The sequence below is a fragment of the Salvelinus alpinus genome, chromosome 13 (assembly GCF_045679555.1).
Source record: "Salvelinus alpinus chromosome 13, SLU_Salpinus.1, whole genome shotgun sequence".
Classification (NCBI taxonomy): Eukaryota; Metazoa; Chordata; class Actinopteri; order Salmoniformes; family Salmonidae; genus Salvelinus; species Salvelinus alpinus.
In genome coordinates, this window is record NC_092098.1 from 16,547,951 (window position 1) to 16,572,425 (window position 24,475).

A 24,475-nucleotide genomic window follows, 5' to 3' on the forward strand; every position below is an offset into this window, starting at 1 on the left:
ACCCCACAGTAGTACAGATGTTCACACACTTAATTGACACCAATTGTGTTTCCTCTTGTCAGATTGCTTTGTGCCTTTTTTGGGGCCTTGTTCTGTGATTTGAGACACCAAGGAGCTGCTGAGTGGCACAGCGGTCTGAGGCACTGCATCTCAGTGCTTCGATTCCAGGCTGTATCACAACCGGCCGTGATGGGGAGTCCCGTAGGGCGGCGCACAATTGACCCAGCGTCGACCGAGTTAGGGTTTGGCCAACGTAAGCAGTCATTGTAAATAAGAATTTGTTATTAACTGACTTTCCTAGTTAAATAAAGTATATATATTTTTTTAAATCCAGTTTCCCAGACACAGATTAAGCCTAGTCAGACTAAAAACATTTTCCAATAGAGATTCACCATTGAAATTGCTACCTAGTCTAAGCTTTGTGTTTGTGCGAAACCTCCACATAGATGCTCTATTGAGTTACTGATGACGCGTGAATGACCTTTCCAGTCTTTATTTCCTGCTGCAGAATAAATTACTACTGATGTGCTGTTTGTTTTATTCAGGTCCAATGTCAATTGCCCCCTCCTTTTCAGCTGATCCTCCTTTGATGTGTACACAGTTCAAGGTGGCTAGATGATACTCCCTATTTAAAATGGTAAAATATTTGAAGAGATAAAGGAGATTAGTCTTAAATATTGCATGTTTTCATTTAGAGAATATCTACAGTATTTGGTTAGTATATTCAGTAGACTGACATGTAGGCCAACATTCTGCAGTGTTGCAGCATTATGCTGTCTCAGCTGACCATCAACAGCTAAAATTAAATTGGGGTTGTATTGCTGTAAACGTTCTTGATATCTGAGAGCCTGTCATAACTTACCCAACCGAAAACCCAATTTCATTCAAGTGTGACCATTCTTAGAGGCTCAGTTTAAATTTAATTGTGAGTACCCCAAATGAAAAACAAGCATGGGAAGGAAGCAGGTGTTTTTTGTTTCGAGCCTTTTGTCTGTCTGTCTCTCCAAAAGAGAATGAATACAACTATTTTGTAGTGACTATTATGAATTAACATATAACACCAGTTAATAATAGCAAAAATATGGCTATTACAATGTTGCTATGCTTCTGATTTTTAAATATTTTTTATACATAAAATCAAATAGGACGTAGATTGCATAATTTCTGTTTTCTCCTATCCAAACAAACTTACAAAAATGTAATAAACAAGACCCTGCCCCCACTGATAAAAGTATCTTTGTTGCCCTATGTGCAATTCTCATATTTCTCCGCTAGGCTCCTCTTGCGCCATCTGTCTGAAGCTCAAATACATGGTCAAGCAAGGCTATCCGCGCCCAACTGAATTTGCGTGTGATGGCTTGGCGGTCGTAGAGAGGTGGTAAGAGGGAGACGACACCGGTCACGGTCAGGACCAGCAGTCAATGGATGACAGCACAGCATTCGGTCGCAACTGCAACTTGCGCCAAGAGAAAACACAACTTTTGGTCAACGTTTACCCTCGACCCTCGGGTAAACCAAGCATTGTTTTTTAATGTTGATAATAGGAACGGGGAAGCTAACGTCATTTTTCTAGCTTCAGATGTTCGTCCGCTCTTCACCTGGTAAGGGGGTTTACATTTCACACATCAACGATACTAGAGTAAAGCATTACGGTAGCTTACAAACCCTATCTAGCTACATTTCAATTGCGCAATCGTTCAAATGTGTCGCTTTATGTTTTAAATACCAATACGCTATTCAATGTTAGGTATCTTATAGATAGCAAGCAGCAACATGCAAACCTGTTAAAAATACTATCCGTCAACTCGTCAGCTAGCTAGAAGATAACCAACCAGCTAGCCTGTCTGGTAACGCGGGGGGATGAGAAGTCGCGTACTTCACTGGTCCACGGCACTAATTATTTGCTATCAGGGATTCTTGACGTCGCCCCATTGAAGTTGAAATTTAAGAGCGTTAAGGTCAGGGTATGGACATCCCAAGGATTCTAGATAGTACTAACCGTGCTTCACTAGCCATATAGCTGGGTGCACCACGGGCAGGAGTAATCACAGGGTCTTTGATCTTATGCTGCTGCCTTTGCCCACCAAGGCCCCGAGGGTCTCCTGGCTCAGGTGTCAATGGCTGGGGTCAATTCTGTTTTAATGGCAGGTGCATCTGCATGCTATAATCGCCTATTTATCATGTTATCTCTGGTTAGCAGATTTGTCATTCCCCCCCGCCTATTGTATTCTTGTAATACATTGTGTTTCAGAAAAGCACTAAATAAATATTTGAATGTAGTAGCCTTTTATAATTTCCCCAGAGCTATATATTTACAGTACGGCTCTGGATGTGCCTGTTAGTGCACAAGATCACAGGGCGATACCATGCCAGCGTAGACCAATTTTGGGGGGGTATCTAAGATTATTCTGGCAATTCTCACATAGAAACTATTAGGGATCAATGAAAGAAAGATGTGTAAATACACGCATATTCGTTAGGGCCGGGACATTACTAGTGTCACGATACTCATTAGTATTGTGGCAAGGAAAGTAAACATGAAGGGGATTTAACTTCTTTAGGAAAACAAACCTAATGTTGGAAACTAAGTATTTTTGTTTGATTTATTTGACCGTTTTAACACCATACAACCACATGTGGATATAGTACAATGCCATTAAACTCATTGAGGACGACACAACGTTTAAACACATATTCCATTGTGCTCCTCATGAAAATACATAAAAACGAAATATACACCAGATTATAACATGAAAACAAAATACATCTCATCAATAGGGAAGAAACCGGAAATGTAATAAAACAGATTACCAAGTAACGTTCATTGAAACAAGTATACTTTCTTTAAGCCTGTGCCGTTTTTTAAAGAATTTTACCCATGAACCATTTCTTCAGGTTTATCTTACAACTTCCTAGCGTAGGGATGGATTTAATATGGTTTGGTACACCATTCCACTCCGCTGCACCAGTGTTAAGGAAAGAGCCATGCTCCTATAGCGCAGTGATCTGATATTGGCTACACTGGTTCTGGTGTGATGGCTATGAGAGAGTCTAATGAAATTAAAATAACCAGACAGGTAACTGGGGGCAAGGTCATGTATAACTTTAAAAACCATCAACAGTTTAATCTGCACCACCCGGAGATAAACTGTAAGCCAATTCACTTCCCTGAAATGATTAGGACCAATGTACGTCTGAGGGCTGAGCTTGAGTATAATTCTCATTAGTTTGTTTTGGGTCGTTTTGAAGTTTGTCCTTCAGATGTTTTGTTATGAACCTTGAGATGCAATGCATAATCATAGTGGCACAGCTTAGTGTCTTTTCAACAGGCTCCTTATTCTTATGTGAAACCAATAGGGCAGAATCATCTGCATACAGGAACAGAGGGCATAAACAGGCAGAGTCTATGTCATTTATGTAGAGCAAAAAAGCAAAGGCTCCAAAACGCTCCCCTGGGGGACACCACAATTTATCTCATTAGCATCAGACAGCGTCACGCCCACATACACATCAGTTAGGTATGAATTAACCCATAATAAGGAGTTGGTGCCAAAACCAATTGCTTACAGTTTGTGCAACAAAATATAATGGTTCACAGTATCAAATGCTTTTTGTAGGTCAACCATTACCATATCACAGAAGTTGCCCGTGTCAATTTCTTGCTTGATCAAATCTGTCAAGTATAGTAAACGTGTCGGTAGAATAGGATTGTCTAAAACTGGACTGAAGGTCATATAAAATGTTATGGTCATCAATGTACTTTAGGATCTGTTCACAGATTCACTTAATTCATAAGGTCCTATACGATCAGCAGCATCACTCAGAAATCTAGCCGGGATGTTATCCAGTCCTGTGGCTTTCTGTTTGTCAAGATCTTTAAGTCTTTGTAACATCTGAGGTTGAAACCTGGGAAAATCCAAATTGTCCTTCGGAGATGCCCTTGGCTGAATAATAGGTTTGAATAGGATGGTTGCTGGCAATGGTGGTGAACAATTCATTAAAATTATCAGCCACCTGTGCTCGGTCAAAGGTTACAGTACCATTGATGTCCAATGCTGTTTGACTGTTTTTGGCTTGTTGCAAGTGCCTAGATTGAGTGCCTAGATTACTTGAGAGTAGAACTCAGTAGAATCACTCCAGAGTTAAGAAAGCCACAGTATGCAGTACATATATTTGAAGGATCTCATTAAAGTCACTCTGGTCTGGAGTTCTATACAGAGCCCCTACCAAAATTGATTTGCTCTTAGGTAATAACATATCCAGCCAAACTGCTTCCATGCGATCATGGTTTAAATCTGTTCTTGTGTTAAAACTAAAGTCCGCTCTGACATAGACGTACACATCCCCTTCTCTCCGATTTCTGTCCTTTCGGGTAATTTTGAAGTTTTCTCTTTCTGGCGAGCAAGCAAATCTCATCTATTTTTGGCAGTAGACTGCATACATTAAGATGTAGACATTTACATTACATTTACATTTAAGTCATTTAGCAGACGCTCTTATCCAGAGCGACTTACAAATTGGTGCATTCACCTTATGATATCCAGTGGAACAACCACTTTACAATAGTGCATCTAACTCTTTTAAGGGGGGGGTTAGAAGGATTACTTTATCCTATCCTAGGTATTCCTTAAAGAGGTGGGGTTTCAGGTGTCTCCGGAAGGTGGTGATTGACTCCGCTGACCTGGCGTCGTGAGGGAGTTTGTTCCACCATTGGGGTGCCAGAGCAGCGAACAGTTTTGACTGGGCTGAGCGGGAACTGTACTTCCTCAGAGGTAGGGAGGCGAGCAGGCCAGAGGTGGATGAACGCAGTGCCCTTGTTTGGGTGTAGGGCCTGATCAGAGCCTGAAGGTACGGAGGTGCCGTTCCCCTCACAGCTCCGTAGGCAAGCACCATGGTCTTGTAGCGGATGCGAGCTTCAACTGGAAGCCAGTGGAGAGAGCGGAGGAGCGGGGTGACGTGAGAGAACTTGGGAAAGTTGAACACCAGACGGGCTGCGGCGTTCTGGATGAGTTGTAGGGGTTTAATGGCACAGGCAGGGAGCCCAGCCAACAGCGAGTTGCAGTAATCCAGACGGGAGATGACAAGTGCCTGGATTAGGACCTGCGCCGCTTCCTGCGTGAGGCAGGGTCGTACTCTGCGAATGTTGTAGAGCATGAACCTACAGGAACGGGTCACCGCCTTGATGTTAGTTGAGAACGACAGGGTGTTGTCCAGGATCACGCCAAGGTTCTTAGCACTCTGGGAGGAGGACACAATGGAGTTGTCAACCGTGATGGCGAGATCATGGAACGGGCAGTCCTTCCCCGGGAGGAAGAGCAGCTCCGTCTTGCCGAGGTTCAGCTTGAGGTGGTGATCCGTCATCCACACTGATATGTCTGCCAGACATGCAGAGATGCGATTCACCACCTGGTTATCAGAGGGGGGAAAGGAGAAGATTAATTGTGTGTCGTCTGCATAGCAATGATAGGAGAGACCATGTGAGGATATGACAGAGCCAAGTGACCAGTGATCAGTGATCACCAACCTTTTCTGAGTCAAGATCACTTTCCCAGTCAAAAAGCAAGCTGAGATCTACTGCTCAGATATTTTTTTTTACATTAACCTCACACAGTTTTGTAGGAATAAAGTTTGGGCAGTAGGTCTAATACATTATCACAGCATATTGGCTATATGATTGGCCTGCCAATATTGTTAATCAGACCATATTATATTTCAAAACTCAAGCTTTGATAACAAAATACATCAGTTGGATTAGCACTTGTGAGGCACTGTGGAGCATGAATTTAAATAATTGTCTTTTTTTATTTTACTGGACTGATGGTACCTGCATCTGATGGTCAAATCACGACGTCAGTGATCTTCAGGTCGAAAAGTCAGAGCTCTAGAAAGATGCCGAGTTTCCGAGTTGGATGACCGTTCAAAACTATTTTTCCCAACCGCCTCTCACGGTCCCTGCTTTCTCCTTCCTTTCCTCCGGTGAGACTGACCAGAGACCGCATCTGCCTCATGCACAAATTAATGTTGTTCCTATGACCAGAGAAAGTTAAATATTCCTTAATATTAAAATCGACACGACGAACTGCTAATAATAATAAAACGCAGGGCTAATGATACTTAGCTACTCATTCATCGTAGCTGCAGCCCAAGCAGAAGTGTGGAGAAGTGCGTTTTGTAATATTGTTGAATATGCACTTAAACATGAACTCACTCATAAAAACAGCAGCTCTTTGCTGTATTCGTTGACAGTCTCTCTGTGGTCATGGTTATAAAAGTTATTAAATCTTACGTAGGCTACCGGTAGTAGCCTATTAAACTTGGCTGTGGCCAGGGTCAGGTAAGCGCTGTAGCCACGGTGATTTGAGCTATCCGATTGGGCAGCGCAGTAGGTGCACTGGAGTTAGTCACAGATTTGCTGGTCCGCCGGGTAGGCGTACTTTGTCTCATGGGAACACTTTGCAAACCCGGTGCGCAGGACTTTTGAAAATCAACACGATTTTAAAGAAGGAGCGCAAGCCTTTATCGTTCGTTGGCTTTTCTACAGAAATATTTGGTGATCGACCGGTTGGCGACCACTGATGTAGACAATGCAAACCTCTGGAGGCGAGGGGCTTGACTCTGGATGATGTTGTCATCTAGAGTCACACGTATTTATTTTCCAACCTATAGCACACAATATTTTACATACAGCAGGTTTTTAGAGGACCAGTGTTTTCATTTTTGCCATGAAAAAAATATTGGGATACTGGTGTCGTCACAGCCCTAATATTCATCAAATGTTCAGCACCAATTGGTAGATAAAAAAATACTGATCATGTATATTATTTAGGGTAAGGAAAATATATATGAATAATTTAAAAAACGAGTTTGGAAAGCATTTACACACTAAATACAGTGAGCTCCAAAAGTATTGGGACAGTGACACGTTTTATTTTGGGCTCTCTACTCCAGCACTTTGGATTTGAAATGATACAATGGCTATGAGGTTAAAGTGCAGGGTATTTTCATCCATATCGTGTGAAACGTTTAGAAATTACAGCACTTTTTGCGTATAGTCCCCCCATTTTAGGGGACCAAAAGTATTGGGACAAATTCACTTAAATGCATCCAACAAGTTTGTAGAGTCACAAGCTTGATGTAATCATTGCGTGCTAGGAATATGGGACCAAACACTAAACTTTTGACTACTTTAATACACATGCTGTTTGTTTTGGTTGTGTTTCAGATTTTTTTTGTGCCCAATAATGTATTGTGTCCTTTTGGAGTCACTTTTATTGTAAATACGAATATCATATGTTTCTAAACACTTCTCCATTTAATGTGGATGCTACCATGATTACGGATAATCCAGAATTAATTGTGAATAAAATGAGTGAGAAAGTTAGACGCACAAATATCATACCCCGAAGACATGCTCACATCTCACCACTACAATAACAAGGGAGGTTAGCATTTTTCTAATGTTTTGTACACTATATTGGTGAATAAAAATACAGTGGTTGCCATATTCAATTGTTCAACCCATGAAATATTGGAAGGTGAGTAAAGTGTACAGTAGGGGTTTAACAGTATTCCTATGAATCTGTCCTAATAATCCTCACTAATCATGGAACTGTGAACTGTGCTAGGCTTGGGCGATATAACGTTTATACCGTATACTGGGCTATTTTGATATACAGACGGTATGATTTTCAATAAGTGCCTTCAGAAGTATTCATACCACTTGATTTATTCCACATTTTGTTGTGTTACAGCCTGAATTCAAAATGTATTTTTCTCACCCATCTACACACAATACACGATAAAAACAAAGAAATGTTTGCAAATGTATTATACAGTTATTTAATGTACATAATATTCACACACATGAGTCAATACTTCGTAGAAGCACCTTTGGCAGCAATTACAGCTGTGAGTCTTTCTGGGTAAGTCTCTAAGAGCTTTCTACACCTGGATTGTGTAACGATTCAAATGGAAGGGGGAGCATCATAGTCCTAATGACCTATTCACTGCCGGACAGGAGGCCATACTGCCACCAAAATATACCATGTAGCCTACACTGTCAATGATACCTTACCTCAGGAGGAGGATTTTGAGGTTCCTGTAAGAGATCCCCTCTTTTCATATTGATTGGCTAAATCCAAAACATCTAGACGAGGATTTTGAGGTTCCTGTAAGAGATCCCCTCTTTTCATATTGATTGGCTAAATCCAAAACATCTAGACTAGGCCTAGTTAGCCAAAGATAATATTTGTGTGTAGGCCCACCTATCACCACATGTTGTCCATTGTGTTTGTCTTTCATCACAGAGATTTATCAAACAGTCCTTTGTCTTCTACCGGTAGGCCCTATCTGTAATCAGCTCAGGGCCTAAACCAGCAGGCATTAGTTATGGGTGACGTAAGCAAGCCCTATGCTGCATGTAATTCACAAGAGCAAAGCAGTCCTCCCCTGGCTCCCATATCGGTAAGCAGCTACAGTAGCCTACATGAGGACAAAGAGCTGTGGTGGATTGTGGTGCTAAATATAGCTGGGCACTAGGTTCAGATTAGTGTTGAATAGTGAAAAGTGAGGAATCGGTGCGTGGGAAATATCATTCAGCCAGCTCTGAGATGATTGATTTGACACCAGACAGCTCACTGGCTTCAATTGATGTCTGCCTGCAGGATGCTGGATTGGGCCTATTTTATCCCAGATAAGTATCTGGAAGAAGAGCTTGACCAGTGATTCTGCTTGTGAATCTGTTGCTGTCAGTCAACCCTGTCTTTCAGTCAGTTCAGCCTAACATAAATTATGCTGAATGGAAAGTAGGAATGTAAAGATAGTATTTTTGTATGTTCAGTGTCTGGCCTCTGCTGAACTGTGGCACTTCTCTGTATCAGATCTGTCGTGTCTTTGGCTATGCTGGATTAAGTGATATGACATGCTATTCTATAAAATCCTTTCTCTGTAATTAATATTACCTGATTAAGCTAATCATGTAAATGTAATTAACTAGAAAGTCGGGGCACCACGAAAGAGTGTTTATAGAGCTGTTATCTTCCGAATAAACTCTGAAAGACCTAGTAATATTTTACATCAATAGCAGTCAACATTAATCGTCACCTTATTTCAGTCTCATCTGAACATCGTAAATTCTTGGTTATCTTCACGAACACTGGCTAACAAGTTGAATCAGCAAAACAAAATTGGGTTTAATTATTTATTTACTAAATACCTAACTAATCACACAGAATTACATATACACAGAATGAATCATACCTTGATTACAAATTATGTCATAAAGGAAAACATCCCTTGCGGACAGAGCAGATATGACAGCTGGTTACACATAGGAAAGGGGGTTGGGTTTGAGTGAAAGAGCGGGAAGACTGAGGAACAAAGGGAGAAGCTGTGCTATCGTAAATACAGTATCCTATGCATTCTAAATTACCGCCCATTTGGAAAAGGAAAATGCAATAAATATTTACTCTGAGCTGCGCTTCAATAGGTTGGTGGTTGGGTGGTAGACAGAATACTCTGTCTGTCCTCTCCTAGCCCACGTTTACAGCGGCCGCTGCTAACTCAGCGGCTAGGAGGTATCACTTCTGTAGTGAATAAGAGTTCAAAGTTCATACCATTTGCAACCAAAGCTCACGCTGAGGTTGGCTTAGTTCTGTAGTTGACATGTTAGTCCTTTTCAACGTATGGACCGTCGTCCTATCGTCCTCGGAACAGAAGGTTACATTTTCGTCAAGGGCTTATATAGTGGAGGGAGAGAAGGGTGTGTTTCCTAGTTTATAACCCATGTCTCTTCACAGGGGCGGGCCACTGATTGAGCAGAGCTCTAACTTTATGAAAACCCAAATCTCTCATTTGGAAGCTAAAATTACATTTAATCTTTTCACAAATAGTGTCATATTTAAACATTTAAATTGCTCAACAATTCCATGTGAATCTGATAACTAGAATGTGTAGACTTTCCCAGATACAGTTTAGGTCATCCTGTCATCAGTCATAATGTCTCAGCTGACAACCGAACTGACATCATATTCATTAAGTACCAACGCATATTTTCAACTGGTTCTATTACCGAAATATGGTTCCTTTCCCTCCACTTGTTTGATGTTCCCAGACTCTCTATGTTTAACAAAGGCTATTCAAGAGTCCATCAGTAGAGTCAGAGAGAGAGGGAAGGGAGAAAGGTATTTATGGGGGGGGGTCATAAACCTTACCCACAGGCCAACGTCATGACAGATCATATGGTAATGGTGTGCCATGACATCTAGAAAAGTTTTTTTGAGCAGAAACTCTTAGAACTGTTAGCAGGCAATCCATAGGCCAGTGCAGAGCAGTGTGTCCTTGGTGCAGCACTGTGATTCACAGGTTCACGTGACACTGCCCTATTTCATTCTGAGTGCTCCATTATGTTTTCAAATGACCTCCTCTGTCAGGGCAGTACGATCTAGAGCAGGGTTATGAGACACTCTGCCTGCTCTCCTTGTGCTCTAATGCAGCAGCGGTGGACCAGGTTCAGTTCCACCACCTGGTCCAATTCTCAGACCCTACTAGCATTTAAACAGAACTTGATCCAGTGCCTCTGCGAACTCTTATTATCCCTAATCTGACACTATCCAATGCCTACTGACTGACTGTGATGAGGCGCTGCTGGGCTAGGCTGGCTTCATAGTCACACCGCCTGGCCCTGGCGCCTGGCCCGGGTCTCTGGGAAACAAACTGCTGCATGGTGGTGTGGAGTGTTGACTCAGTGGCAGCCTGATTAATTCAGCTCCTGTAACCTACTTAGGCGGTGCATGTATCGGCCCTCTGGGTCACGATGCAGTTGGCAGCGGGTGGTGCTTCTGCCCTTCCCTGGCACTGGCCGACTCTATTCTGGTGCCTGGGGACACAAGCGTTGCCGTGGGAATGCAGACGCCTAGGGTGTCGAGGTCGGGAAAGTAATGCATTCAGACAGCGACTCTGCCTGAGAGGGACCCAGCTGATTGGAGAAAAAAGATGGAGAAATTGAAATATGATGACATGGTTTGAGCACTATGAATTTGGAAGCTACACACTCAACATGGTTCAATGTGCCAATAAATTAGCACAATCTACTTATTAGTTTTTTCAAATTGCTGCCGTCTTGGAGCTAGTATTGGGATCATGTATACCGTGCTAATGCGACGCAAAAAATCAAACTAAAGTAACAGAGCATTGTACAGTACGGCGAATTTAGCAAATGAGGCATTTGTGATAATAACATGAGGGCTGCCATCTTTATGCACCTTCGCCATTTTAACGCCGCCTTCTCTCTCTCTGTGTGTGTGTGTCTTCAAAAAATATGTAGCCTTATCTTTTTATAACCTCCTTGGACACACTATTGCTCGAGTGGAACTTCTCCATTTGTACCGCTGTTCATTGTGTTGATGCTTGTCTGCTTCATTCTGTTCCTGTTCTCGACTCTGCAGGTGCTGAAGGGATGTGTGGGTTGGAAGTGTTAGGACACATCTAGTCCACCTCTGATCAGAGAGAACATAGCGCTGTGTCTTCCACACACTGCCTGCCTGGGGAGACCAGCCACCACATCCTCACAGCATTGCATGCAGCTGGGTCAAAACCAGAGGAGAAGAGAGAATGGCTTTCTGTGGTGTTGTGATGATGAGAGGATAACGGGGCCGAGCACTGAGGGCCCTGAGGTGGACAGGCACAGTTGAAGCAGCAGGCCAGGCAGGCGGTGGGCACCCACCGTCCAGGGACCAGAAGCCACCATTTCTCGGGTGGTGTGGCCGGCGCGGAGGAGGGGTGCCGTGCGGAGGCTGGAGGCACTCTGGATGATGACCAGCCTGTTCCGCCGCCGCAACAGTGGTAACCATGGTGACGTGGCGTCGCACAGCGACAGCCCAGTCCCAGCTGAACTCAACAACAGTAATCCCAGTGGGGGTGGGCGAACGGTGCGGCGTCTGGAGTTCAACCAGGCTATGGAGGACTTCAGGACTATGTTCCCCAGCATGGAGCAGGAGGTGATAGAGTGTGTGCTGCGGGCCAACCACGGAGCCGTGGACTCCACTATTGACCAGCTGCTCCAGATGAGCCTGGACGGACACGGCTCTGACGACAGCTCCGACTCAGAGGACAGCATCCCCCCTGAGGTACGTCTGCATGGGGGCAGGGGCGCTGGTACGAGAACTTGTGAGTAGCCCAGATAAAACTAAATGAACACAACCTAAGATAGTCTGAGACCATAGCATATCATGAAATGTATGTCAAGGTTGTCAGCTACTTTTTCACCCAATAGTAGTTATTAATTCACACACCTTATTTCAGGTGTTTTGCCTCTTCAAACCAGATGGTTGTTCTTGGAGAGGGAAAAGTATTTTTAATGTTGCTCTTAATATGCTTTTGTAGTGGGTGACATGCATTTCTCTGGAGGGCATGTGATTATGCACTGCTATTGTGGACACAAAGCTTTGATAAGCTGCCTAAAGCGATCTTCAAAAGCTTGACAATAGCTAGAGGTAAACACTTTGTGGTCTCTTGTGCAATGGGGTGACTGTTGTGGACAGCCGAGACCAGCCATTCCTTTGGAACTCCCTTGGTGCTGATACATAAACTCTTGCTGAGTAATAACAAGATTGTATCAAGTGCAATATTGGACTGGCAAGCTGTTCACTTTGTATTTGATTAAATTACTGCAGGTCTCTCAGTTCCAGCCATATTTAGTCTTTTTATTAGCATTTGTCCACTCTGGCTGTATTCCACCATGCTCCACACAGGATATGAACTGTTTTGTTTATTTCCCCCAATCATTCTGAAAGACTTGAGGGAGAAAGAGGAGAAGATTAAGAGCTGCACTTAAAAATTACACGGAGTGTACAAAACATTAAGAATGCTTCCTAATATTGAGTTGCACTGCCACTTTTGCCCTCAGAACAGCATAAATTCGTCGAGGCATGGACTCTACAAGGTGTCGAAAGTGTTCCACAGGGATGTTGGCCCATGTTGACTCCAATTCTTCCCATAGTTGTGTTAAGTTGGCTGGATGTCCTTTGGGTGGTGGACCATTCTTGATACACACAGGAAACTGTTGAGCGTGAAAAACCCAGCAGCGTTGCAGTTCTTGACACTCAAACCGGTGCGCCTGGCACCTAAACACCCCATTCAAAGGCACTTCAATATTTTGTCTTGCCCATTCAGGCTCTGATTGGCACACATACACAAGCCATGTCTCAATTGTCTCAAGGCTTAAAAATCGTTCTTTAACCTGTCTCCTCCCCTTCATCTACACTGATTGAAGTGGATTTAACAAGTGACATTAATAAGGGATCATAGCTTTCACCTGGATTCACCTGGTCAGTCTGTCAGTCTATTCTATCTAACATGCTAGGCTGTTTTAAAAATAAAGTTAATTTCAATCAACCATTTATTAAATACAGGATAAAAGAGTGTTGCTGGTCTAGTTGAATTAAACAGCTCAATACCAAGCGCTCGCAATGCCTCTAATTTAGGGCAGAGAGGCTGTGCTGTATTGCCAATGAGTAGTTATAATACAGATTCATTTAATCTGCTCTTTGAAGTGTCCACATGTGCCATCTGATGGGATTTTCAAGACCTTTTAGAACATTCTCAATGGTTCCTCTGACCCTGTAGATCCTGGAGCGGACTTTGGAGCCGGACAGCTCTGACGAGGAGCCCCCGCCGGTCTACTCTCCGCCCTCCTATGACATGCACATCTACGACAGGAAGTACCCAGATCAGGTCCTGCCCACAGCATCACCACCACCCAGGCAAGAGAAGAAGGGGAGGGAGGGAGGGAGGTAGGGAGAGAGAGAGGGCTCAGGGCTGTCTGCCTGGCTCTGACCTCATTTCATCACTTAAAGGAGAATGATAGATGGCTGGGATAATGTGAATGAATGAATGGTTTTTCTCTTATACCATCATTTACATGAGTGATGAGATGCATATATTCTTCGTTGTTGCTTTCTCAATATCTAATACATGATATGGCTGCTCAGCGATTCATGGTGTGAGTGCTTTGAATGCCAAGAGGTTCTTGATACATTCAATGCTCCACCTGCTGTCTAATGAATGCTACTGCAGCAGCTATGAAATCCATGTTCTGTACTGTGCCCTAACTTTGGTAGATCTGTAGACTTAATACTAGTGACACTTTTGTTAGATGTAGACAATTTTATGTGTGCCAAGGAGGGAACCTGTGAGAAGAAATAAGAGAGACCGGTTTATGCTAGACAGATCCTTTGAAGATGACCAAAACACGTCATTATTGATATGTACTCTTATAGAACATAGCATTGATGGGACTAACAATATCCTTTCCCATCTCTGTGCCAGCTTTGATGCCAGTCAATCCCGTCCCTGCCAGCCCCCTCCTGGTCCACACCCTCCTGCCAGTCAAAGGCAGATTGGAAGTTACAGGAACTGGAACCCACCGTTACTAGGCAACCTCCCTGATGATTTCCTCCGGATCCTGCCTCAGCAGCTGGACAGTCTGCCAGTAGGTAGATTTATGGGTCAGCCCCTAATGGACCATTAACCCACACTCCCATCACTTACAGACCACTGCCTGGCGCTCTGCTCTGATGGCCAACTGGCTGGATAATTACCAGCCTTTGCAACAGACTGCACATGAAGAAAAATACTGCACATGAAGAAAAATACAGTCCAATTATTTATACAGATTCAATTCCCTGGTACACCCCCCCAAAAAAAATTATATATTATTTTATAATTTATGGTGCAATTTTATTAAAAGCTGAAGCATTTCCACATAGGACTTTGACACGTCTAACATTGTTCTCTCTGGTCCCTCCCTTCCTGCAGCGCTCTCACAGCAGCCTAACGCCGACTAGTCTGACCCAGCCCTCCTGCTCTTCCTCCCTGTTGTCCATGACGCAGCAGGTTGAGCCTGGGGCTGGGGCGGCGGCCAGGGCAGGCCAGGTTGGCATGGAGACGGACCAGGAGAGAAAGCTGAAGCAGTACTTGGAGGATGAGAGCATAGCCCTCTTCCTGCAGAACGAGGAGTTTATGAGGGAGCTGCAGCGCAACCGCGAGTTCCTCATCGCCCTTGAGAGAGGTGTGCATACACTTAGTAACACATACAAACGTTTACATTTTTGGCATCATTTGCAAAGGGCTTATGCACTACTTAGTGATGATATCACTATGCTTTCATCCCCAGCAATCAAGCTATGAAGAGTCAGTAAAATAAGGTCTCTGTCATGGCAGTGCTTTCCTCCTCATTCCCTCCACCTCTTCTCTAGTAGTGCATGAAGGAGAGCTTGTCAGCTCCTGCTACATGCCTCCATGCTTTTAACTCCATTGATGCTGAGACATCGGCTCCCTCTGTTTTTAGATCGGCTGCAGTATGAGTCAAAGGCATCCAAGTCCCATCATTCACCAGCTGTCATGGGGACGTCCACTCCAGGTAGATATCATTCATCTGCACTCCATAGCATTTAGCTCCATTCTCGTTCTGGCTCAGTCTGAAACTGTCCAGGTTTCTTCATGCGGGGCCTGTGTACAGCGGGCTCCTGCAGTGAAACGCCTTATTTTCAAGGCACACAGAGGAAGTGTGACTTGTTGTGCATCTCAGTTGTTGTGTGTGTCTCTGTGTGCATCCCTGTGTGTCTTTCTCTTGTGCTCGCATGTCTCTGTGGGGTCTATTTCACGCTGCTTGTCTGTGTTCTAGGAGATAATTGTGCCTCAGGCTCTGGGGAGGCCTGCACCAATGTTACTGATGACGCCTTGTTCCGTGACAAACTCAAGCACATGGGCAAATGTAAGAACACTCAATCTGTCGCTCTCTGGGCCATAACCAAATAATTTTCTCAATGTGTGTGTGTCTATCACTTCAAAATGTAATTAGAACTTTCCATATTGGGCATGTCCAGTTAGCATGACGTGCTTCTAGCAGTACGTGGAACTGTAAATGATGGATGCTGAAGGACATGACCCTTTCACAGTCTGTGCTCCAGAAAGCTATAGGAAAACCAACTTTCCTACCGTCTCTGCACTTGAATGACATGTTACTAAGATGTTTTTTAAAATATATAATGATGTATTCATGGACATATGCTTTTTCAAATCAGAACAATCATATTCAATTAAAAAAACCTTTTTATTTGATCCTGTAATCCTCCACAGCTACGCGAAAGAAGCTTTTTGAAATCGCTAGAGCTTTCTCTGAAAACACCCGAAGAAGAAAAACGAAAAGGAGAGCCCTCATGAAACATCATTCGTATCCTTCCACTTCACCAATGGTCCCTGCCACCACCCATTGCCTCCCCCTCCTTTCCCTAGTCTCGAAAACTTGGGTCTGGTTTCAATTACAGACTCTTTTGGCATAGAGGAACTACCTCACTACTCTATCCTCTTGAATAAAATACTAAATAGTAGCAAGTAAGTCAAAGATCACAGAGGTTATTTTTAATGAGTGCATTTCGCAAGTGGCTAGTTTGCATCAACAACCTTCATTAAGCCCTTGAAAAGGTTTTGCCTACAAACTTAGGTTTTGAATCGTGACGTTCTGGCATGTCTGCATTGTGATTTGTTGAGAGGACCCACCCCAGACATTTTTCCCCCCCCTTATTGAAGTTGTCAAAAGAGTAGGTCATTGAAACCAGACCCTGGCCTAGGGTCGGGTTTACAAGACGATCCTCTCTCTGGCAGGCCTCCATGCTCAGGAGTCATTGCCCAATGGATCTTTTGTCCTTGCCAGAAGTGACAGTGTTCAAATGAACTGAACAGATGTGCTTGCATTGTACAGATGTAATTAACTATCCCTCAGAGACTTCCCTGCATGTTGATGAGTGGCTGTAATATCTGCCTTTGTTTCTATTGTTGATGTCATTTGGTTTGAGTTCCAGGGAAAGTCCCATTTAGTATCCAGTTGGCGGGTCATATGCTGGGCTTCATCACATTTACATTTTAGTAATTTAGCAGATGCTCTTATCCAGAGCGACTTACAGTAGTGAGTGCATACATGTTCATACCATTAGGGCTGTGCTGAATTAGGAGGTCTTTTCATGGGCTTGACTCTGAACTTGCATTCATATGTTTTATGTATAAACATCTGCCTCTCTCCTTAACATCCTATATTACCCAGACTGGGTAATGCTGCCTCCACTGCCAACCTCTTGGAAGATGAAGAAGCTGGACACCTGAGTGGTACATTTATCCATGTTGTTTTAATATCATTCTAATCAAGAAACCTAATTGAATCGTATGAGGCATGATTGTTCGATTGTTTAATTTAGGCCTAGTCCAACTGTAAACAGGGAGGTGAATTTAGTCCACATGCTAATTTGTATGAACCTAACTCATGTGTCTGTACAGAGGAGGACAGCATGCTCAAGAGACCAGGCCCTCAGGAAGAGGAGGTGCCCCAACAGGAAGTGTTATGGTGAGAGAGCAGTAACACTGCACACACAAAACCTACAAATTACTATACCTTGAAAACTATACATTTTTCATCTTTTGGATTTCCTCAACTAACAGTTATCTTAACTATTTCTTTGACAGATTTCTCATATAGTTTTGTCTGTGACAATGGAAGAACAATATGGCTCACACTACCCCCTTCTTGACCTGAACCAAGTCCCGTGGAATATTACTACCTTCAGATGAAATTTCCCAGTTATGAAGTCGTAAGTCCTGTTTTAGAAGTCAGAGCAATTCTTCAACCAATGAGATTTCATCTAGCGCGATGAGCTAGCTAACATTGCTAATGATAAAGTTAGCTAGCTTGCTTAACTTTGACAATATGGTAAACTAGCTATTATCCACATTGATATGTTTGACGGCGTCAAACGTTAATTTGCTTTATCATCTTATGGTTGAAAAGATGAAATGTCAGTGATGAAACGTCACAACTCTTAAATTGGTTATCTTCTCTGAATTTCACTCTTGGGATTCCAACATGGGAGGGTTGTTCAAGTGCTTATTTCCCAGTCGGAACATCGTATTTCCCACTTGAGTAGCATTTGAAGGCAGCATATTGCTCTTTTGGTTTCATGTTTCAGAAATCATCAAACTAGCTAGTTAGGCACTTTTTAAAATATTTAAGTTATATGTAAAATGTATTGTTATTGATGGTGAATATTAAAACATGTTATGATTAGAAAAACTATATTTAATTTTTTAAAATATTTTAATTATTCCTGATAATTGCTGAGTGATACAGTAAAGGCACAGTGAAAGCTGGAGTTGTAATTCTGATAGGACTCAGGACCCTAGTGCATTTTACTCTCATATGAATGGATTTGACCATGTCTAGCTCCGGAACATTCAAACAGTCCATTTCTGGCCCCATGTGAGTTTGTCTGTGTGCAACAGCGATTGTTCTAGTTTATGCTTCCCCCAATGCAATTATATTTTTCCTAATCTGAGACTATATTCTCTACCAAATTGTCTGCCTTAAGGTCCAACAACAAGGTCCAGATAGGCAAATTTTCCCCATTGATCTAATGGTACAGTTGAAGTCGGAAGGTTACATACATTTAGGTTGGAGTCATTTAAAACTTGTTTTTCAACCACTCCACACATTTCCTGTTAACAAATTATAGTTTTGGCAAGTCGGTTAGGACATCTACTTTGTGCATGACACAACTAATTTTTCCAACAATTGTTTACAGAGAGATTTATTTCACTTATAATTCACTGTATCACAATTCCAGAAGTTTACATACACTAAGTTGACTGTGCCTTTAAACAGCTTGGAAAATTCCAGAAAATGATGTCATGGCTTTAGAAGCTTCTGATAGGCTAATTGACATCATTTGAGTCAATTGGAGGTGTACCTGTGGATGTATTTCAAGGCCTACCTTCAAACTCAGTGCCTCTTTGCTTGACATCATGGGAAAATCAAAAGAAATCAGCCAAGACCTCAGGAAAACAATTGTAGAACTCCACAAGTCTGGTTCATCCTTGGGAGCAATTTCCAAATGCCTGAAGATACCACGTTCATCTGTACAAACAATAGTACGCAAGTATAAACACCATGGGACCACGCAGCCATCATACCGCTCAGGGCGGAGATGCGTTCTGTCTCCTAGAGATGAATGTACTTTGGTGCGAAAAGTGCAAATCAATCCCAGAACAACAGCAAAGGACCTTGTAAAGATGCTGGAGGAAACAGGTACAAAAGTATCTATATCCACAGTAAAAACGAGTCCTATATCGACATAACCTGAAAGGCCGCTCAGCAAGGAAGAAGCCACTGCTCCAAAACCGCTATAAAAAAGCCAGACTATGGTTTGCAACTGCACATGGGGACAAAGATTGTACTTTTTGGAGAAATGTCCTCTGGTCTGATGAAACAAAAATAGAACTGTTTGGCCATAATGACCATCGTTACGTTTGGAGGAAAAAGGGGGAGGCTTGCAAGCCGAAGAACATCATCCCAACCGTGAAGCACGGGGGGTGGCAGCATCATGTTGTGGGGGGTGCTTTGCTGCAGGAGGGACTGGTGCCCTTCACAAAATAGATGGCATCGTGAGGAAGGAAAATGATGTGGATATATTGAAGCAACATCTCAAGACATCAGTCAGGAAGTTAAAGCTTGGTCGCAAATGGGTCTTCCAAATGGACAGTCACCCCGAGCATACTTTTTAAGTTGTGGCAAAATGGCTTAAGGACAACAAAGTCAAGGTATTGGAGAGGCCATCACAAAGCCCTGACCTCAATCCTATAAAAAAAATTGTGGGCAGGACTGAAAAAGCGTGTGCGAGCAAGGAGGCCTACAAACCTGACTCAGTTACTCCAGCTCTGTCAGGAGGAATGGGCCAAAATTCACCCAACTTATTGTGGGAAGCTTGTGGGAGGCTACCCAAAACGTTTGACCCAAGTTAAACAATTGAAAGGCAATGCTACCAAATACTAATTGAGTGTATGTAAACTTCTGACCCACTGGGAATGTGATGAAAGAAATAAAAGCTGAAATAGAATTATTTATCTACTATTATTCTGACATTTCACGTTCTTAAAATAAATTGATGATCCTAACTGACCTAAGACAGGGAATTTTTACGAGGATTAAATGTCAGTAATTGTGAAACTGAGTTTAAATGTATTTGGCTAAGGTGTATGTAAACTTTTGACTTCAACTGTATATTCCCAGAGATGACTAATGTAGGGGAATACTGTTTCCATGTAACCAGAGAGCCCTGGTTTGAATCAGAATCTGAACCTTCAGTGTAACAGTATCCATGTGGCTAGGGTTTTCACCTTTAGCATGCCTATGCCTATTTAGTAGGTTTAGAAAATAATTAATTTACTGTTTCTCATACACATTTTTAGTACAGTATTAGAAACACTATGAAGCTCCTTCTGTTTGTGGTCCCTACATCTTTGTTGCTAACAGAAGAGCAGTTAGACCTTCAATTGTGAGTTGAGGCTTTATTTTCACGGTTATCTCTGCTTGCAATTTTCATTCTACCATTTCCATTCTTTATGAATTGTCTTTTTCAACCACATGTGTTCTTGCTGGTGAATATCACTGCTATGTCTCTCAGAGTACACCTCTTTGCACCTCAGAACTTTTACTCAAGTGATATGTTTTTGTTATTTAAAGAAGAAAAAATGATGTCTATATTATTTGAAGATAATAGTTTTACTCCTGTGTTGCTTGTAGCTGCTTGGGAAAGGAAGCTCGAGACTATCACAATGATCCAATGGCTTTATGTGATCCTACTGTAAATGAGACCAGTAAGACTTGATATAAGTTTTATTTATTTATTTTTTCATTTTTTTTATTTACAATACCAGTACTTCCTGATATTACTCACACTGGTTTAGACTTGCAGATAAATACATCACATACAGTGCATTTAGAAATTATTCAGACTCTTGACTTTTTCCACATTGTTACGTTGTAGCCTTATTCTAAAATTAAATTGTTTTTTCACCTCATCAATCTACACACAATAACCCATAATGACAAAGCAAAAACAGTTGTTTAATTTTGTTTTGCAAATGTATACAAAATTAAAAACGGAAATATGACATACATAGGTATTCAGACCCTTTACTCAGTACTTGAAGCACATTTTGCAGCGATTACAGCCTCGAGTTTGACGCTACAAGCTTGACACACCTGTATTTGGGGAGTTTCTCCCATTCTTCTCTGCAGATCCTCTCAAGGTCTGTCAGGTTGGATGGGGACTGTCACTGCACAGCTTTTTTTCAGGTTTCTCCAGAGATATTCGATAGGTTTCAAGTACGGGCTCTGGCTGGGCCACACAAGGACATTCAGAGACTTGTCCCGAATCCACTCCTGCGTTGTCTTGGCTGTGTGCTTAGGGTCGTTGTCCTGTTGGTAGGTGAACCTTTGCCCCAGTCTGAGGTTCTGAGCACTCTGGAGCAGATTTTCATCAAGGATCTCTCTATACTTCGCTCCATTCATCTTTCCCTCGATCCTGACTGGTCTCCCAGTCCCTGCCGCTGAAAAACATCCCCACAGCATGATGCTGCCACCACCATGCTTCACCGTAGGGATGGTGCCAGGTTTCCTCCAGACGTGATGCTTGGCATTCAGGCCAGGGTTCAATCTTGGTTTCATCCGACCAGAAAATCTTGTTTCTCATGGTCTGAGAGTCCTTTAGGTGCCTTTTGGCAAACTCCAAGTGGGCTGTCATGCAGTTGTGGAAAAAGTACCCAACTGTCATACTGGAGTAAAAGTAAAGATACCTTAATAGGATATGACTCAGGTAGAAGCCAGTCACCCAGTAATATTCTACTTGAGTAAAAGTCTGAAAGTATTTGGTTTAAAATATACTTAATTAGTCAAAAGTAAAAGTATAAATCATTTCAAGTTCCTTATATTAAGCAAACCAGATGGCACCATTTTCTTGGATGGAATATGAATGACATTCATCCAATATGCTGTGATAGGTCCCATGTTGCTCAGTTGGTGGAGCATGGTAGTTAGTCTTGTCCCATCGCTGCAACTCTCGTATGGACTCGGGTGTGGCGAAGGTCGAGAGCAATGCGTCCTCCGAAACACGACCCTGCCAAGCCGCTGCTTCTTGACATACTGCTCGCTTAACCCGTGAGCCAGCCGCGCCAATGTGTTAGAGGAAACACTGTACAACTGGCGACTGAAGTCAGCTTGCAGGCTCCCATAAAGGCCTGATTGGTGGAGTGCTGCAGAGATGGTGGTCCTTCTGGAAGGTTCTCCCATCTTCACAGAGGAACTCTGGAGCTCTGTCAGTGTCCATCGGGTTCTTGGTTACCTCCCTGACCAAGGCCCTTCTCCCCCGATTGCTCAGTTTGGCCGGGCAGCCAGTTCTAGGAATAGTCATGGTAGTTCCAAACTTCTTCCATTTAAGAATAATGGAGGCCACTGGGTTCTTGGGGACCTTCAATGCTGCAGACATTTTTTTAGTGCCCTTCCCCAGATCTGTGCCTCGACACAATCCTGTCTCGGAGCTCTACGGACAATTCCTTCAACCTCATGACTTGGTTTTTGCACTGACATGCACTGTCAACTGTGGGGCATTATATAGACAGGTGTGTGCCTTTCCAAATCATGTTCAATCAATTGAATTTACCGAAGGTGGACTCAGTCAAGTTGAACAGACATCTCAAGGATGATCAATGAAAACAGGATGCACCTGAGCTCAATTTTGAATCTCATAGCAAAGGGTCTGAATACTTATATAAATAAGGTATTTATTTTTTATTATATATATATATAAATTAGCAAACATAAAAATAAATAAAAAGTTTTTGCTTTGTCGTTATGGGGTATTTTGTGTAGAATGCTGAGTTTTCTATTTATTTAATCACTTTTAGAATAAGGATGTAACGTAAGAAATTCTGGAAAAAGTCAAGGGGTCTGAATACTTTCTGAATGTACTGTATGTTGCTAGATATGTATAAATTGAAATGGTTTAAAAGATGTATGATCTATCTTGGGGATGTCATTACCATAAACTATGTAGATATGCCGTAGGTAGCAAGAAAATAATCAATGCTCAGGGAATCTTACTCAGCCGCAATTTTCTTGTTGTGTTTGACCCTCTTCTCTGCTATTTACTCCAACTGATTAAACACAGCTGAAAATATTCTGATATGTTCTGATATTCTATGTGTTCCATAGCCTAGTATGATAAGATACAACTCTGTTGGCCTTTTCTGGAATACAATTCAGTACAAATGGCAAGACTTTTCAATATCAGTCCTACCCTGAATAAAATACTGTTTTAGCAAATGCAATTTAGATGACAATGTCTTCTTATCAGACCACAAGCCTAATTATCACCATGTCTAGCTGTAGCTTCCCTCTACTTTAACAAAGGTGAACTTATAAATGCTAGATTACTTGGCAACTCTTTATAGATTGTGTTACACTGAAATAGGATATGTTCTAGCCATACCACAACTAGAGGGTTACATGTTCTTATGTAAGCCAGGATTTCATTTCAGTCGGAGCATTTTTTTTATCTGGGTTTGCGTGATTGTTTAATTATTCTATTGTCCTGTGTGTTGGTCAGGGGGCACCTGAGACTTGGCATAATGATATTTTCTTCCATGTTACCGTAGCTCCCTCCAAAGGATTGTGTGTTACATGAATGTACAGTATAGAGCCAATGTTGATTAAAACATGAACCATTTAGAGTGCACGTCTTTGGGCTTGTTATCCTGAATGACTCACCATCAACCCAATCAGAAGACAGAATGTATCTAATGCTAATTTGTGATTGTTATTGTAAGCATTATACTGTATTCCTCTATTTTTCTATTTGAAAAAGCATATATGCTGGAAACTTATCAGCCAATTACATTACAATTCATGTTATCAAATGCAGGTTGAAGAAAAAATGGATGTTAATGCTTTTTATGACTTGTACAATTGATTTGTATCTGTGAGAGACATGCTGGTGTAGATCTAGAGAAATGATCTAATCTTGTATAGTATAATCTCTTACTTCTCAACCCAATCCAAAAATAGGAAAATATACACTTCTGTCTTTTGCATTTTCAAGATAACTTTCATAAACAAATATTTTCTTATACTGCTTTTGTTTGCTACGTGAATAATACAGTTGTGTTATACCCCGTGTTCTTGGTCTTTTTCTGTGTGACAGATATTAAATCAACATAGAACTATAGTAGGGCATGTTATATGTGATGTATTTTGTATGTGCCAGTGCGTGCTCCCATGCTCCGTAGTTTAAAGATGAGTTCCCAGAATATAACATTGTGAGCGGACATTCTTTCCCTTCCCTCTATTGTCTCTGTTTCCTGTTGCTCCTCATTAAGTGTGAGTGAAGGACCTGCCAGAGTTGCCTCGTGCCTCAGTATCTAGATGCCTAATTTAAAGGAAGTGACATCAACACTGACTGAGAACTGCCACTGATTTTTAGCAGGTTTACTTCTAAGTGCTCTATTTGAGTCTGCATTTACCATAGATATCCTATTAAATTACTAGGATTAATTAGTATTCTAATTCCTAAAAATATGGTGTTTACTTCTATTTTAA

The 24,475-nt window shown here is 42.1% G+C and overlaps 1 protein-coding gene across 2 annotated transcripts; it reads left to right on the forward strand.

Moving 5' to 3' along the window:
• Positions 1 to 1,307: 1,307 nt before the first annotated feature.
• Positions 1,308 to 24,053, forward strand: LOC139537202 (CUE domain-containing protein 1-like). Of its 2 annotated transcripts, XM_071338250.1 has the most exons (11): positions 1,308 to 1,601; positions 11,445 to 12,125; positions 13,624 to 13,760; positions 14,326 to 14,488; positions 14,815 to 15,067; positions 15,347 to 15,418; positions 15,683 to 15,772; positions 16,138 to 16,231; positions 17,099 to 17,160; positions 17,329 to 17,395; positions 17,515 to 24,053. In XM_071338250.1, coding segments are annotated over exons 2-11 (1,257 nt in total). In that variant the 5' UTR covers positions 1,308 to 1,601; positions 11,445 to 11,807; the 3' UTR covers positions 17,516 to 24,053. The 2 variants fall into 2 exon arrangements, with proteins under 2 accessions (XP_071194351.1, XP_071194353.1); XM_071338252.1 differs by lacking the exon at positions 15,347 to 15,418.
• Positions 24,054 to 24,475: the final 422 nt, after the last annotated feature.